The sequence below is a fragment of the Drosophila suzukii genome, chromosome 2R, assembly GCF_043229965.1.
Source record: "Drosophila suzukii chromosome 2R, CBGP_Dsuzu_IsoJpt1.0, whole genome shotgun sequence".
Taxonomy (NCBI): domain Eukaryota; kingdom Metazoa; phylum Arthropoda; class Insecta; order Diptera; family Drosophilidae; genus Drosophila; species Drosophila suzukii.
In genome coordinates this window covers 11,633,734-11,650,237 of record NC_092081.1, presented here as the reverse complement: position 1 = coordinate 11,650,237, position 16,504 = coordinate 11,633,734, and the positions used below count along the sequence as shown (strand labels likewise).

General features: G+C 42.2%; 3 protein-coding genes and 1 long non-coding RNA gene across 5 annotated transcripts; 2 read left to right on the top strand and 2 right to left on the bottom strand.

The window, feature by feature from the left end:
* Positions 1–9,807: 9,807 nt before the first annotated feature.
* On the top strand, positions 9,808–10,643 carry LOC139352568 (uncharacterized). The gene is made up of 2 exons (XR_011603794.1): positions 9,808–10,267; positions 10,325–10,643. It is a non-coding gene; the product is annotated as an uncharacterized lncRNA (long non-coding RNA).
* LOC108008327 (glycerol kinase 3) lies at positions 10,509–12,837 on the bottom strand. The gene is made up of 4 exons (XM_017072152.4): positions 12,613–12,837; positions 12,430–12,558; positions 11,003–12,368; positions 10,509–10,920 (listed from the first exon to the last, which is right to left on the bottom strand). Exons 1-4 carry the CDS (start codon positions 12,691–12,693, stop codon positions 10,703–10,705), a joined length of 1,794 nt encoding a protein of 597 aa, XP_016927641.3. The 5' UTR covers positions 12,694–12,837; the 3' UTR covers positions 10,509–10,702.
* A 296-nt stretch (positions 12,838–13,133) lies between these two features.
* Positions 13,134–15,151, top strand: rho-7 (rhomboid family intramembrane serine protease rho-7). 2 transcript variants are annotated; one of them, XM_017072331.4, is made up of 6 exons: positions 13,134–13,293; positions 13,357–13,549; positions 13,613–13,907; positions 14,427–14,647; positions 14,702–14,901; positions 14,959–15,151. In XM_017072331.4, exons 1-6 carry the CDS (start codon positions 13,247–13,249, stop codon positions 15,047–15,049), a joined length of 1,047 nt encoding a protein of 348 aa, XP_016927820.1. In that variant the 5' UTR covers positions 13,134–13,246; the 3' UTR covers positions 15,050–15,151. The 2 variants fall into 2 exon arrangements, with proteins under 2 accessions (XP_016927820.1, XP_065719534.1); XM_065863462.2 differs by having other exon boundaries at positions 13,179–13,297.
* Positions 15,152–15,159: 8 nt separating this feature from the next.
* On the bottom strand, positions 15,160–15,867 carry LOC108008477 (RNA-binding protein 48). Its single transcript, XM_065863463.2, has 3 exons — positions 15,712–15,867; positions 15,512–15,656; positions 15,160–15,460 (listed from the first exon to the last, which is right to left on the bottom strand). Exons 1-3 carry the CDS (start codon positions 15,802–15,804, stop codon positions 15,207–15,209), a joined length of 492 nt encoding a protein of 163 aa, XP_065719535.2. The 5' UTR covers positions 15,805–15,867; the 3' UTR covers positions 15,160–15,206.
* Between the last annotated feature and the right edge of the window lie 637 nt (positions 15,868–16,504).

The following is a 16,504-nucleotide window of genomic DNA, read 5'->3' as shown; positions in this document are numbered from 1 at the left end:
GAACTTCCCGGTTTCCTGGCATCCTGGCCCATAATTGAGGCACATCGCAGACTCGTTTATAACGCAGTCATTTCCATAGCAATCCTATGGCTGCGTGTGTTGCAGAATTTTATGGATTCTTCCTGCTTTTTATGACATTTTCATTTACAACATTTCTGCACAATTAGTGAGAGAGAAACTTTGAATTGTGTTTTTGGGGCATGCTGAATGTGAGACAACTCAAAAGGAAAGCCCACTTACTTGATTACTTCAAGCTGACACAAAAATGCTTCAACTTTAATTGGTCTTGACTTGAAAATCTGGCACTTATCAAGGGGTTTTATACGAATAGTTCCAGCCATCGGTGCAGCATCTATAAGGCGGTACACAGTCGCGAAACTCGGAGAAAACTCGACATTCTAGATTGGTAATGGTCTCATTGGTCTCCCGGAACACAAACTCCTTTACCGAAAGATCCATACAGTAGCCATATCGCAGGCCACCTTCCACAATGCAGCCTGAATAAAATTGTAAAATAAAATAAAGTACTTGCCAATATATGGAACGCTTACGCTCAAAGGGAATTTCCCCATAGGATTCAAATATGGATATGTTATAATCACAGGAGGCAATGGGAATTAAACATAAAGTTAAATTAAATACGAGCTTCATGTCTTTGGCTTTAAATTCTTGAAAGCATTACAATGTTTCCAAAAGTATACCTCTGATTATAGCTGTGTTTCGCGCTTACTTATTTGAAACCAATTGATTAGTTACTAAAACAGGGTGTAAGAATCTTGTGTCTATAATTTGTATTTAGTTAAAAAAAAAATTAAAACAAATGAACTTTAATAAATCAAATATTCTACACATTTCTACGTATTTCTACAAAAAGGTCAATCGGATGCGACCAAACTAATTAGGGATAAACGAGGGTAGGTCGTCCTGCCACTTTTGACCGAAAGTGATTTGCTCGTGTCAATCTGTGAGATGGGAGCCCTTTAAGTCGGGCCAACACTTTGCTTTATTTGGACAAACCGTAGCGTTACAAAGACGACATTGAAACAACACCCACTGAACCACCCAACCACCTGAAGGGGTGTCTAAAAGGGGTGGAACATGCATTAAACAAACAGCTGAGCCTTTTGTGTTGACTCATTAACGCACAAGTCGGAGAAAAGGGGGAAAGGCGAAAAGGGAAATGTGGGGAAAGTAAGAGACAGAAATGAAACATCAGGCTGAAGCTTCCCGCTTTCCTCGCAGTGTAATAAATACCCCAAAGTCATAAAAAGCAAGCAGCAACAAAAACAATGCAAGTGACGGGTAGAGATGACAGTGAAATGTATATCCTAAAACTCAGGGATGTTTTTTTTTGACAAAAAATATTTACTTTGAGAATTTTGGTACAACAAATAACTTTAAAACGATTGGAACATGTCATCAAATACCAAAATAACTAACCCCAATAAACAGTTCTTCAAGTAGCTTAAATCATAAATATTATTAGAGGTTTGCTATAAGGTTTTGATACAATCATCAGTAATTTTTTTTACAATTTTAAGCTCGTTTTCTTATTCAAAAATCATTTTTTGGAATCAAAGTGATTAAAATTAATAGTTTTAGTACAATTTATTTGGGAATATTACCTTTTAAGGTTGTAGCAGGCTGTACAAGTTGTTTTTAAGTTGTTAAACCGTATAATGGATCTGAAAAAAGGCGGGAAAAGCAGTAATATCCTTCCAGAGACTTGGCTTTTTTTCGATGAATTGTCAACCGCCTGAACTTTCATCTCTAGGCCAAACAAAGTGCCACCCCCTGGCCACGTCTGGCAGGCGACACGACACTCGACTTGGCATGGAAGTGGGATACAACGGCATGGGTTAGGGGGACAGACCCGGAGTTTGGACGGATCCGTTGTCGGGAGCGAGCTGGCTTGTTGTGGAGTAACAATTTTCATTTTCAACGCCAAGCGAAGGGCGCAAAAAACGCATAAAATTTTACGAGCGCAGCTAAGCAGCAGGGGAAAATAGGGGAAAAACCCGGGGAAATCCCGGGAAAAACCGAGGAATGGGACAAGGGCAAACCGACTCCCTTGTGGGGTTACGACTCCCTCGGTAAAAGTTTAGCTTTCGTGTTGGCCATAAAATGCCTGACAGGGCTTAGGAATGCAGTTGATTTGGAATGGAATGGAGTTTGGCGGGAGTCTTATGCCTCAATGGAGTCGGAATCAGCAGTCCATTGGGGGACTTTGCGGCTGATGCCTCAGTTTTCAGCGAAAGGATTGGATTGAGGGGCGGATGGTGATGGTGCTCAGGTGATGTTACCCATCGCTTATTGAGTCGCTTTGCGTTAAGTTTCGGAATCTTCGTTTTTATGGCCATAACGGTTAAGCGGCATTAGCTCCAACTCCTCTTGTTTTTGGCCCAAACGAGATTGCAGCATTGTGAGAATTAGCGGTAAATGAGCAAGCTTACTGGGCTGAGACCTGGCCAATCTGGATGGGGGAGGTGGGTGTTCAGAGATAGAGGTGGCAAGAACCCAAGAAGAACTGAAGACAAACTTTTCTTTTCCACGGGGCATTTAAGTTCAATGAGATGGGCGGGGGATAAACATATAAAACAGGTAATGGGGCGTTGGGAACTGCAAACTGTGAAATGGAAAATCTAAGGGGTCTTGGGGTGGGGAAGGAAATCTCTGAAATAAGTAAAGATAATCACCAAAAAATACATACTATTTAGAGAACTACAAACTTAATTCAAGGTCATTTACTTTGGGAAATAAAAAAAAGGATTCAAAGGAATCCGCAATGAACATTTTTTTCTTTTGAAAAAGGTTCAAATCAGCTGTAAAATGATTTTACTAAATGATTTGCAAACTTTTTACTCATTAATAAACTTTTTCTTTAATAATTTAGACATTAAAAAATGAAAATCATTAGTAGAAACAAGAGTATATTAAAGAAACGTTTTAAATTGTATACAATCTTTAAATATTATCCGAAAACTAGTCAGAAAAAATATATTCCAAATATAATAGTCATTGTATGTGATGTTATTTTAAAGGAGCTTAAACATTCGGTTTAAATTGTATTTCTAAGAATATTAAGTATCACTATTTTATGGATTATTAACTTAGTGCCCCAATCATATTGTTTGATTAGACCCAAATCCTTTTTCACAGTCTAACGCCCCAATATATTTGGCCTTAGCATTTAACGGGCTTTTGCCCTTTTGGCCCCTGAGCAAATATGCTGAGGAGAGAGTGGAAAACTTTAACTACACACTCACTGGCAAACGGAAAGTCGGAGAAAGTCTAGCAGAAGGGCAAACAAAAGTAACTGAAAAATTTAGCGCTATGTCAACACATTCCAACAGGCAGCCGGAAAAGTCCTTGTGCGCAGCCATCTACCCGTTTTTCCCGAAACGAGCAGCCATCCTCACAAAAGGACAATGCAACTCGAGTGTTCAAGCCGAAAAAAGCGAAGAGGAAGCTCACATGTGCTCAAAGAAATGCCAAGTGCTTGTACTGCTCAATGGGCCGAGGGGAGATTTTAATAAGTAGCCTTAACTTGTAGTCGTAATTCTCCCTTTTATTTTTTTAAAGAAGAAGACGACTTTTTCGAACTATGTATGTATCTCCCCCGCTGTGCGGAAACTTTCCTTGTACGTTCGCCACCGCATACAAATTATTTTGGCCAAAACTTTTAGACCGAGTGAAAAGTATTTTAAGAACTTTCAAAACCCCACTCCATTAGGCGGCGATTGTCTTGGGTGAGCTGAGCAAGCTGCTGGATAAATTAAGACGCAACCAGGGCCACAAATCATTGAATTGAACCGCAGTGCGACAGGATTGCTGGAGGATACGAGGATGAGGAGGTGGCGCCCACGGGCTCAGCTGCCTTTGCCATCCAATCCGCCATCGATTGGCCCCTAAAGGCGACACATGTGGCAGGCATCCTCCAAAAGTCCCTATCTCAACTTCCTTATTTATCCCCAGTTCCTCTCCCTTTTTCAATATTTTTTGGAACCTAATACAATTTCTGGGAATTTTCTTTCTGCGGCTGCTGCTGCTCGTCCTGAATTTTAATAAACTGGTAAAGGAGGATAAGAGGAATGGGTTCGATGGAAGCCAAAAGGGTTGACACAACCCGCACGAACTTTGCTTGGAAAAAGTTGTCGCTTAGCAAATTTTATCAATAATAAAAATGCGGCGACTCGTTCTACCATTTTTCCCTTATTTTCCAGCTCCGAATTCCTGCAAAGTTATCTTGTCAAGCATTTTTATAGTCTGCTCCCGTTTCGGTTTGCTCTTCGTATTTACTTGGCAATTACTTCGAGTCCGGATTTAATTGAATGCAAAGTAGAAACTGCAACCAAAACCATTTTACTTCTGCAGACAAGGACCGAAGGAACATGTACACTCTGGAAAATGTTATACCTTTGATATATACTTTGTATTTGAGATAGTCAATAGACTACGAAAAATCAAAGACGTCCTGAATGGGACTTAAGTTAAAACTTACTTGTTAATTTAAAGAATATATTCGGGTAAAGCTTTTTGTACCACTTTGTAATGTATTTTTTATTCTGATCGATCAAATGCTTTTTGGGGGACAACCTGAAAATAAAAATTTTGATATCATATACCACTAGAAAAAGATTTGCAATAAATATTACGATTTCAATATAAATAAAATAAATAATTAATAGAATAATGAACCTCTTACAATGTTGAAATATTTTAATTATACCTGTCTTGGAGCTTAGAAGAGCTATATTATATAGCTTAATTTTATTAGGATTTTGAAATTTCTCAAGAAAACATAACATATTTTGAAAAACGTAAAAAACTTACAGTGTGGTTCTTAATATTTTAAGTCTTTTCAAATCTTTTTTACACTACAAAAATAGTTTTTAGTATTTTAGAAGTCTTGACATTGAATCGGACAACCCTTGAATATCTAATAAAAATTCATGTTATTGGAAAAGTCGCTTTTAAGTATTGAAACCCTTTCTTGATACAAAATTTCAAGAACAAATTATTCTTGAAAATAGAAATATGAAAAAGTTTCTTGTTCTTGATTTGTATATACTGTTAAGAACATGTGCCTGGTTTTGTAAATATTTTCGCAGTATACTTGGCGAGACGCTCTCGTGGGTGAGTGGTGCACCAAACCACAGGGGAGGCAGAAATGCGGAGGAGGAGGTGGAACTGGGATCCGGAGCAGCCTTCGCTCATGCAACAAAAACAGGAACGCTGCATCTGAGATGGCAACTGAGGAGCAGCCAAGGAGTAGGGATTGTGTGTGGTTGGGTGCTGGCTTCCACGTCTGTCTGTCCCCCATTTTCAAGTTGCATAATTTTGTTTTCCTTTCACAGCGAGCTAGCTCATTTCTCGCGACCCCACAGCACATACAAACCATGGAGCCCATCCAACCACCCCACTCATCCCATTTGGTGTGCACATTCTTGGCTGCATTCATACTTTTTCACACCCTTTAGGATTATTTCGTGCATGGCATCTCCGGGCTGGCAACTCGAGAGGCTGTGCTCCCAGCTGCCAGGAGGAGGGAACTCCTGGCCAGGAGCTGCTCCTGTTGCCATTTGCCCTGAATGGAACTCGCTTCTGTTCTCATTTTGCCCATTCAGCGTGCTGTGCACCTGCTTTTTTTTAAAGCAATTTAAATTAACAGCAATGACGACGACCAAGTCTCAGAAGCGAAGGTGAGTGAATGCGACTCCGTGTGTGTTTGTTTATGCCCCACGGCCTCCTGGGGGGTGGGAATTCGGAGGGGATGTTGATGTGTACGCTCCCGACATGCAATTGGAATGCAATTTGTTATGGGAAGTTAAGTCTCCACTTGTCAGTTAAGTTTACGCTTGGCTGTTTGCCCGTTGTCGTCGTACTCGCAGGTTGCCATGCAGTTATGGCCCCGGATCATGGCACTTGGCCTCCTGCTCCCGCTCCTGCTCCTCCAACGGCTCCTTCTCACCCCACTCCATTTATCCCTCCCTGTCTGCGCCTGTCCTTGTTGGGCAGTTAAAAAATAATTAAACTCTTTAAATATTTAAATTAATTTGTGCTGTGCCATGCAGTTGTGCACAAGAAAAATAAACCGAAATTCCGCACTTAATTGGCAAGGACAGTGCTGCTGCTGCTGACGGGGCGAATGAGTGATATTCGGCATTGGGTAGGGGTGATTCGGGATTCCCCTTCGGAAGCAGATCCCAACTAATCTCTTACTTGATGTCTGCCACTAGAAAAGTTACAGAGTAGCAAAAATCTTTACTTCATCATATTGTAGTAATATAAATCACACCAATTGGTCTAAAAACTTTTATAAAATCATCATTCCACTACAAAAAGCAAATATAAATGCTTTAAAAATATTTTTATAAAAATATTTTTGACGCTTAATAAAATAAACTTTGAATTTCAGTTATCAATTAAAATTATCATTATGATATATCAGTATGAAAATAATACATCGTATAGTTCAGTACAGTTAATTGGTCAACTTTTTACAATTTGAAAAATCCATTCTTATCAATAAGCTCTCACATTGACGAGCTTTGCTTTAAAAGTTTAGATCTTTTAACAAAAATCATTAAGTAACCAAATGAAATGAGTTCTCCAAAGAGCGACACAAAGCTCTTGTGAAAATCCACAAAGCATTTGAAAAAAGCTATATGATCGATTTACACCAGCAAATCAGGTCGTAGAGCTAAACCTATTGAGAGACCGATATCTTCCCAATTACAAATGATAATGCTTGGTATAACTGGGGGTTCCGATCAGCGATTAAGCGATTGGCACCTTCAGCCCTGGCCATTCTTCGGGAATATGGCCGCCTCCGCTCTCCAAAGAATCTTATCCCAAAAGCAGCTCACCGCATGTTGTTCCACCTAATGCTCAACTTCAAGATAGAGGCTTCTCCCCGGACCCTCAAGGACATGTGGGAGGAGGCTCGTAGCTTTAGTATAATTCCAAGATCAGGGCTCTGATCGCCAATAGCTGTTTTGTACTCGATAAGACTGAACGTGTGATAAAAACACAATTAGATTTCGTACATATATTTCACAAAATTTAAACTTCAGAATAGAATGCTCAATATTACACTAAATAGGTCGAGTAATACGTAAGTCTGATATGTTCCTGATACAACGTAATATTAAATATCTCACGATTCCTTGAAGTGTCAAAAAAGGACTTACTGACCAATTTGAGGAATTTTTTTGAACTGTACAAGAACTACGAAAACAAGGGCCGGCTAACAAACTAAGTAAACACCACCAGAATCATCCAAACGCAGAGCACGCAACTTTTGACTACTGGCGCCAGTTTTGGAGCTCCGCCCACCCCCCAGTAGTTCAGACTTTATAGCCGTTTACTTTGACATATCGCAGCCGACTTAACCGAGCAGCTCGGCCAGCTAATGGAGCCGAAGGCTTACCAACTCCGGATCTGGTACTGAAAGCAGTAAAAACTGTAGCGCTTCGGCGGCGTGGGAGGAGCGCCCGGCATTATGCTACACATAAGCGGGCTCGAAATGGACTCGGAAAATCAGACGATTTACATGCGGGAAAAATGTTGATTAGAAAATTAATTAAGGCCTTTACGATGGCACCGAGCAACCGGGCTCTGAGCCCAGTTCTACCCGGCTGGAGAACTTTCGCTTCGGCGAATTTACGACATTTTTATGACGGCCTGCCATGCGAGAGGAGGTTTTGGGGTTCTGATGGGTGGGTTGGCTCGTAAAAAAAGTGCGTAAAAAGTTCCTGTCAACGGCAGGAGCTGGAGCTCCTTTTCCAGCTTTTGCTGATAAAGCAGCCTGCTGTCAGGACATTCAATGCTCCACGAGCTTCTTATTTTCCTGGGCCCTTATGCAGATGGGCCCCCGCCATAAAGTTACGGGCAAGTTTCGCCCAATAAATAAATTGTGCGCTGAATGTGTGAAGCCTTTCAGTTGCTTTCAGCCAGCTCCTTGTGGGCGTCAACACGCCCAAAATTTATTTTTAAGGTTTTGGGAGGTGAACGAACCCGTGCAGGCAAACAAAGCAACTACTAAAATCGGGAACGACGTATTGAAATTGTTTACATATTAAAATAAAAATATAAAATAATAATAATATAACAACAATAATAATAATTATTAATAATAAAATATATATAATAACATAAATAAATATAAAATAATAATAATATAAAAATAAATAAATATCTCAAAATGAAATACAGAACTTTACAGAAATATTACAATTTTCAATACATATTTGCCATAATTGTACAATTTTTAGTTTGCCATTTTGGATATTTTTAATTATTTATAGTTTATAGATGATTTATAAATACTTAAAAATGATTTTAGAAAAAAAATTTATCCTACAAAGATAACTTATATACTAAAAAATAGCAATTGTAATCATTAAATAAAGTAAAAATACATTAAACATAACATTTATATTAAACGAATGTATTTAGTTAAGGAAAGAGTTTTTACTTTTCCCCAGTGTAGAACTGGCTTAAGCTTCGAAGCTTGATTGGTGCCATCAAGGATCTACCCAGTTATACAGATCCCTGCCAGCGAAGCCACGAGCAACCCCCATTGAATGCAACAAACGACGGGGGGAGGATTTCTCTGGTTGGGCCACTGCACAATGGCAGAGGACTTGACGAAATCATTACTTCGCCCCGACATTTATTGATGCCATAAAGTTGAAGATTTATGCGTTGTGGCAGTCGCACAAAACAGCCAAAAAGCACCCACCCAGGAGCATTGCACCCGAATCGAGGGCACCGAAGGGGGAAAGCGAAAAGCGGGGAAACCCACCCGGCCAGGACATTGATACCCAGTTACCCCTGGCCAGGAATAACGTCCTCGCTACGTGGGCATGTCAAATGCTTCGTATTTTGGCATATTGCAGCACAGTGGGACGCGGACGCGGTGGAATAGCCCATTTGTCCTGGGGAATCGGATCGGAAGGGACACCCTCTCCTTATCTGCCCCATACACACACCATACACACCCACACACAACAGCGTGTTAATTTATTTAAATTGACTACGTGCAAAGTTTACTTGCGTCTTGGGCCCGGCCACGCCCCCAAGCCTCCCGCCTTCGGGAAAGATTTGTGGGGGAACGGTTTCTGTCTCACTGTTTGCACAAATTTCACATTTTACTGCGCTCCGTCGACGTTTTTGTCTTCGAAAACAAACCGATTCTGCAGACTGCGAACAGGAATATGGGACTGAGATTCATGGCATAAACCTATCCGACAATTTCAATGAGCTACTGTGGTTAGTAACGATTTAGGGCTCTAAAAAAAAATATAAAAATACCTTAGTGTACATAACATCTTTCTTTCTTTTAACTCGTTAAGCTGGTTCCTAAAAATAAAAATCATTGAAGACTTCACTTTTACTTTTATATATTTTTAACTCTGAATATTGATACACAAATTGATACATTTAACATAAGTAATTCTTGTTTACTTTATGCATATTATATAATAGTTACCTATTGCTTTACAAAATTTAATAAATACTAATCAATGGCAATAAAAATAATTCCTAATAAGTTGTTATGTTTTAATAACCTCTAGAAAAAAATTAAATTAGGTCTGAAAGCAAAGCTAAAATAATTTAAGGATAATCTCAACATTTTATTTCGTTATTATGCATTTTAAAGTTTTTCACTTGAGGTTTTGTGTTCATTTTCTTTAGTATTGCTTCATAACATTCATAAGCACATATTTAATCCCTGCGTTAGTTAAATATTTTTTACTACCTTAAAAGGCAATTTGTTATTAGGCTTAAATAAATTATTATTTAAATAATAGGATCTTTAGCTTTCTTAAAAAATAATTAATATCAATCCTTAAACATTTTGCCTCAGCTCGCAGTTGCAAATCATTAGCCTCACTCAACTTTCCGTAGGGCATTTGGCAAACGCTCGCGCATAAAAACTCATTTGAAAGAGTACCTCGCCTGCTCGACTCCCTTCGCTGGACGGCAACGAAGTGCAGTAGAGACAACAGCCAAGGGTGCTCCTCCGCTGGTCCCCATCGAACTCCTCCTCCAGTTCCGGGGAAGGCGCGTTCAAGTGCACATTGGCTGCAGGCTGGAATGCACGGACACAGCTGCTCCTCCAACGATTCGCGTGTCAACAATAAGCGCAATAACTTAAGCTTCATTCAATGCGGTGAGCTGCAGCCCGGGGCAGGTGATGAATGCGTTCCTCCGTGGAGGAGACCTGCCAGCTAATTAGCTGGCAAATGGATCTCATCTGGTGAGTACTGGCCACTTGTGCTCCGCTTTTTCCACTTGTAAAACACAATCTCAACAGTTTGCCTTCACATTCTCCTGGTTAACTCAAATCAACCGTCAATGGCGCGCATGCAGGATATCGAGTTTTTGTGCTCGCCTCTGAACAGCTTTAACAATTGTCTTTAGGTTTCAAAAGAAATGAGCACTGCTTAAACTGAATGTTTAACTAAGTGGAACATAATGAGCTTATAAAAACATGTATATAGTGGTGTAAATAGGTGAATCACAATTATTTTGATCTACAACTCGGGGAAAAAACTAAAAGGATTTTTTATGTACATATCAAAGCAACTAATATAAAATTACATGCTAAACTAAACAATAAATTTTAATGCACACAGTTGAACGTGTTCAGTTGACTAGATAGAACTGCCGCTGCTCCCTAACTAGACTGCCACTATTTCAGGGGATTGTTCTTCAGAAAGTTGGCCAGCAGGACCAGGGCAAACGATGTTGTTAGGAACAAACTACCGGGGATTGAACGCCGAACAGGTAAATTGGGATCAAGTTCTCGTTGAGCAAACAGCTCGACATCGGCCTCATAGGTCTCGTAGTTGTTCCAATGCAGGCATCTTTTAACCGCATAGTCCCAGCGCTTATAGAGCAGCTCTCGACCTGAAAAAGGGATAGTTTATTTACTAGGATAATTCAATAAAGGAAGAAACAATCCTTTTTTAAAAAACGGAATTCAACTTACGATTCTTTGTGGTTGTGGGCGAAAAGACATCCGTGGGCGGGGCGTACATTTTCACGGCGTACTGCAGGGACACCACCTTCATCGTCACGCCCGCGGCTATCATGACGCCCAAACCTGCAGGCGAAGTAGTCTGCGGCCGCTCCAACATGTAGCCAATTATGTCCGCGATGAACTGCACAAGGTGCGAGTTTTCGGCGTAATCGCCGCCAAACGTGAGCACAGGCTGCATGGAGGAGCGGTCCCAGTTGGGGGTATCGCGCTTGAATGCCTCTAGCACCTCGAAGATCTGGAACCCGGTGGCTTCGTAAGCCGCTTGTGTGATGTTCTCCGCAGTGGTCTGGCTGGTGAGCCCCAAGATAATGCCCCTGGCATCGTGACGCCAGTATGGGGCATACATTCCATGAAAGGCCGGCACGAACGTGATCTCCGACCTCTTGGCCGCCAGTCCACACTCGGCGTTCAGCATGGATGACGAACAGGAGGACGAGATCATGGAGTTCTCGCCGATGAATGTGTTTAGGGACTCCACCACGTTGTCGTTGGAATTAATCTCAGTGTTTATTTGCAGTTTTTCCCGTAGCCAAGTCACCGTAGATCCCGCATTGGAGATGGCTCCCTCGAGCGTGTAGTTGGTGGCCTCCTTCTCGCCCAGCTTGTGCGCTATGCCCGTGATCAGTCCATTGGCCGAGTCCAATTTCTCCTTCGCCGTGTTAAGCAAGACAAAGCAGCTGTCGTCCAGGGTGCATACATTCTGCCCCGCCTTTACGCAGAGCTGACCCAGCAAACTGGCCGGCTGCTCGCCCATCATGCCCGCTATGGGAATACCCAGCAGAGGACCATCTAGAACGTAGCCAAATATCTCGGAGTTGGAACGTATGCGTGGCAGTATATTCATAGGCAGTCGGAAGAACTGGCAGAGCTTGGGGTCCCACTGCTGCGTGGACAGGTTCATAAGGGAGGTGTAGTGGGCGTTGGTAAGGTCCGTGGAGTGCACGCCCGTCTCCACGCCGCCGGTGAGGTTCCACAGCAGCCAAGAGTCCAGGGTGCCAAATAGGCACTTGTTCTCCTTAATGGCAGTGGCTACGGAAGGAACGTGATCCATCAGCCAGCGGACCTTTAGAGCACTGAAGCAGCTGCTCAGGGGCAGGCCACTGCGGTACCGCACGTAGTCCACATTGTGCCGGACATTGTGGAGCAGGCTCTTCAGGAGCGCGGTGCTGCGGCAATCGGACCAGCCGATGGCGTTGTGCAGCGGCTGACCCGTCTGCTTGTTCCACAGCACCGAGGTGCCGCGCTGATTTACGATGCCCATGGCGATGATATCATGCGGATTGATTTCCAGTATCACCAGGTTCTTGTAGGCGGTCTGAAAAAGTGACCCCATTAGTAAGTTGCAAGATGATGATATAACCCCCCCGATAAGCCACCTCTATACACTCCTGCGTGTTCCTCCATATCTCGGCCGGATCATACTCCATCCAGCCCGACTGGTGGACAATCTGGCGGAGCTTGAGCTCGTGATACGCCAGTACTTCCGCATTTTTGGTTGAGTAAATCTATGGAAATAGAATCTGAGTCAGAGGTCGTTTTCGGCTTTTGGACCTCCTCACCAGAAAGCGGCAGTGGGTGCTGCTCACGCAGGCGACGCCGATGAGTGCTCCGAATCTGCCGTAGCGCCCGTTGGACATCATTGGCCAGCCCGGTGGCCGTGGACACGTGCTGTTCGGTGTTAAGGCGCGCTAGCCGAGGAAAATAGCCAAGCCGTGTTTTGTTGTTGTCGCTTTTTGGAACGCCAATATTGTCAAGTGTGCAGTGTGACCGTGGGCGACTGGGTGTGAATTACCAACTGAGAAGGGTACGTCAAGGTAGCAACGGAGAATTGGAGTTTAAATTTTGTACTTATAAAATAAATTAGCCTAACAAGGATGAAGTAATGAAAAATGGTCAGCATTTTATTGACAAGCCAAAGCGCCGTATCTTTTTGGTACAATCTAATACATAAATTAGTAATATACATTTTTTTGCTTTTCAATTTGTACATAAATAAATAGCTAGAAAGTTGAAACTTACAAATTTCACTATTTGGTCGCTGCTCACGCATCTCTAACCGTTGCTCGGTAACCTTGCCATTTTTGGCTTTCCACCCTCTGGTCACACTTACATATTCCGGGTTTTTTCTCCACGAAGCAAAATAGAAACAAATTTCCTATATTTCATGCTAAATTGGCCCAGATCCGTACTACCATGCTCATGAGTCGAGCGCTCTGCCGGAGTTGGCTATCCCAGGTGGCGTAAGTAAGCGGGCGACGTCAGAGTTCCGTAACCGGAGTAACCCGACTTTTACAAACTTACAGCCACAGATGTCATGCAAATGTACCAATCCTGCGGATAAACTCTGGTCATCCGGCGGCCAGGTCCTGCCGGCAGTTCCAAAGCAACAGGAAGCAGAGCAACCTGAAGCCGACGACCGGGGAACCTCTGGCGGCTGAGCAAAACACCACGGTGCCGGTGAACAATGTGATCAAGGCGGTGGCCTTCACAGGAGCAGTAAGAATTGGTACTGGTCAGCAATTCAACAGGTCTTTTATACTCTTAACTTGCCTCATCTAGTTTACGGTGGGCTGTTTCGCGGGCGCTACCATCCTGGAGTACGAGAACACACGCAGCCTAATCCTGGAGAAGGCGCGACAGGCGAGATTCGGCTGGTGGCAGAGTCGTTCACTGGCGGACCGTGACTACTGGACACAGCTGAAACAGGACATCCGGCGGCACTGGGACTCACTGACGCCCGGCGACAAGATGTTCGCCCCCATCTTCCTCTGCAATGTAGTGGCCTTCGCCATGTGGCGGGTGCCCGCCCTGAGATCCACTATGATGACCTACTTCACCTCCAATCCAGCGGCGAGTAAGTGTTGGAGTTGAACTATATCCAAAATCTTTGAAAAGTAATGTTGGAAAAGCTAAATCTTGCGAAATCCCCTACTTCAGTTCGATTTCTTTATCAAAGAAATCGAAATGTAAACTTATCTTTGTTAAGACACACCCTTCAGGGTTTAGCTAACGTAATGTGGTGTTAGACTTTATCAATAATTGCAAATGTATTAATGTTTGGGCAGATAATATGTGTCAAAAACTATGATTTAAAACCTTAACCACACATATGTATAATTCTTAACCATGGGTATCCCTTAAACAAAGTTATGGTTATATAAAAAGTTTTTCTAATTTCTTCGCAGAAGTTAAATTTAGTATCAAAAATTAATTCAGAATGCAACACTATTTCTTATTTGCATTATTTTTGATGTAGTCAGTAGGCAATATATTCAAACATTTTAAACTTTCAAGCTCTTGAAATCATGCAATCTTTAACAACAATAACTTTTTACCTATTTATGTAATACAACAAAATACTTTATTCTCGCAGGAGTCGTCTGCTGGCCCATGTTCCTGTCCACCTTTAGCCACTACTCGGCCATGCACATATTCGCCAACATGTACGTTATGCACAGCTTTGCCAACGCAGCGGTCCTTTCGCTGGGCAAAGAGCAATTCCTGGCGGTCTACCTCAGTGCCGGCGTCTTCTCCAGTCTGATGAGCGTGCTCTACAAAGCGGGAACGAGTCAGGCGGGGATGTCCCTGGGTGCGGTAAGCGAACGCAACTCACTTTAAGTAAATACAAACTGATAGCTCTTCTTGCAGTCTGGAGCCATAATGACACTGCTGGCCTATGTGTGCACCCAGTATCCGGACACCCAGCTTAGCATTCTGTTCCTACCCGCGTTGACATTCTCCGCCGGAGCCGGCATAAAAGTGCTAATGGGCATTGACTTTGCCGGCGTTGTGTTGGGCTGGAAGTTCTTTGATCATGCGGCGCATTTGGGTGGTGCAATGTTTGGCATGTAAGTTGGGTGTCTATTCCTTCCTGGTCCTCTTTTTAATCCGACTGTAATCCGTAGCTTTTGGGCCACTTATGGAGCACAAATTTGGGCGAAGCGGATTGGCCTGCTGAATTACTACCACGACCTTCGCCGGACGAAGCAGAAATAGTACAAGAGGATCGAGGGACGGCCAAGTGAACGGACGGGGAGCTGAGGTTTCGGAGTGGTAGCAACTAACACTCTGATGTGACGATAATACTGACATCGTTCTGCCTTAGGAGTTCATTGCAATGAGTTAAGTTGAATAAAGCGTTAACATCCTGTAGTCATCTGGCTTCCCGGCTCTTCTTTGGCGCATGAGGCTGGTCTTTCTGGTTACTTCGGATGCGTTGAGCCACCTCCTGCCTGCGCTGCACCATCTTCTCTCTAAGTTCGTCGAGGGATTCCCGCTCTGGAGCGTAGGATATGTGTAAAATGCCACCAAAGAACTGGCGGGCATCGAGCATCTTCTTTGCTCTTCTGGCTACCTCTAGGCGTTCGAATTTCACGGCAAACACATCCGTAAAGGCTTCCAGTTCCACTATAAGAAAATTAGTAGTATATAGAAAATAGTTGGTGGGTTCTAACTCACTTTTTGAAGCCATCTCTGAAGTTATGGAAATGCAAGATTGCAGTTTGCCAAATCCCTGTAGCTTAGCTTTCAGTTCGGCTTGAAGGTTTACTTTCGGTACACCAAATATCAGTAAATGCCGGGACTCACTGGCCACTGTATATACCTTGAAAAGAATTTTACTTCTACAATATATGCAAGCAAATTTCATTATAACCCACCTTAACAGCTTTTAACTCCCGACCCTGACGGTATTTCAGTCTTGTGGTACAGTATTCCAGACGTTTGTGGTGTTCTGAGGATTGGGCTTCCATGTTGTAGCCTTAAAAACGAGTTATCTTGTTAAAATAAGAATTTTATTGTTTACTTTTATTTTTAGCCGGTAAATTAACAATCGGCTATCGATAACAACCGACCGGCAGCTGTTCTGTTATATCTATGTTAATAACATGAAGGGCTGTAATGGAATCCACTCAAATTGAGTAACTTTTGGCACCTGTTGCATTAGTAAATATCCTACAAATTGCAAATATATTTTTATCAATTTAAAAACCATGTTGTTGGAGACGAAATGTTTGAGGGCACAACTTTTTTTTTTGATTGTTTGGTTATAAAAAAGGGGTTTAAAAATTTGCACTCAATACTATCACACTTGAGTGAGTTCAACAGCTGATGCTGATTTCTGGAATAGTCCAGAGTTGTCATGTTTTAAAATTATATGAATATTGAAACTATTGATTGCAAATAATTTTGTAAAGTTTCTGCAACGTTGCTTGGTTATCTTTTTTAAGTAAATATTCATGTTAGCAAAGCTGAAGAATGTAAAAAAGGATAAGAAAAAATTTAAGGTAGGACCTATAAATGGATTACAAACTAAATAAGTTATTTTTAGAAAATACAAGATTAAGAAAATGTCCGGATACATATTTGGTTCTCTATTTAAATTTATCTCACCATTTTCTTTTTCCGTCATTTTCCGAACAGATATTGGCGGTGCTGGACAACCCTGATTTC

Excerpts from the sequence above, each read along its gene's own strand:
- LOC108008327 (XM_017072152.4), bottom strand. The coding sequence starts at position 12,693 with ATGATGTCCAACGGGCGCTACGGCAGATTCGGAGCACTCATCGGCGTC. Across the intron at positions 12,369-12,429 it reads ACACGCAGGAGTGTATAGAG|ACCGCCTACAAGAACCTGGT; the intron begins GTGGCTTATCGG and ends TCACTTTTTCAG. Across the intron at positions 10,921-11,002 it reads GCCCACAACCACAAAGAATC|GTCGAGAGCTGCTCTATAAG; the intron begins GTAAGTTGAATT and ends TCCCTTTTTCAG.
- LOC108008477 (XM_065863463.2), bottom strand. The coding sequence starts at position 15,804 with ATGGAAGCCCAATCCTCAGAACACCACAAACGTCTGGAATACTGTACC. Across the intron at positions 15,657-15,711 it reads GGGAGTTAAAAGCTGTTAAG|GTATATACAGTGGCCAGTGA; the intron begins GTGGGTTATAAT and ends ATTCTTTTCAAG. Across the intron at positions 15,461-15,511 it reads TTCAGAGATGGCTTCAAAAA|TGGAACTGGAAGCCTTTACG; the intron begins GTGAGTTAGAAC and ends ATTTTCTTATAG.
- rho-7 (XM_017072331.4), top strand. The coding sequence starts at position 13,247 with ATGCTCATGAGTCGAGCGCTCTGCCGGAGTTGGCTATCCCAGGTGGC. Across the intron at positions 13,550-13,612 it reads CGGTGGCCTTCACAGGAGCA|TTTACGGTGGGCTGTTTCGC; the intron begins GTAAGAATTGGT and ends TGCCTCATCTAG. Across the intron at positions 14,648-14,701 it reads CGGGGATGTCCCTGGGTGCG|TCTGGAGCCATAATGACACT; the intron begins GTAAGCGAACGC and ends CTCTTCTTGCAG.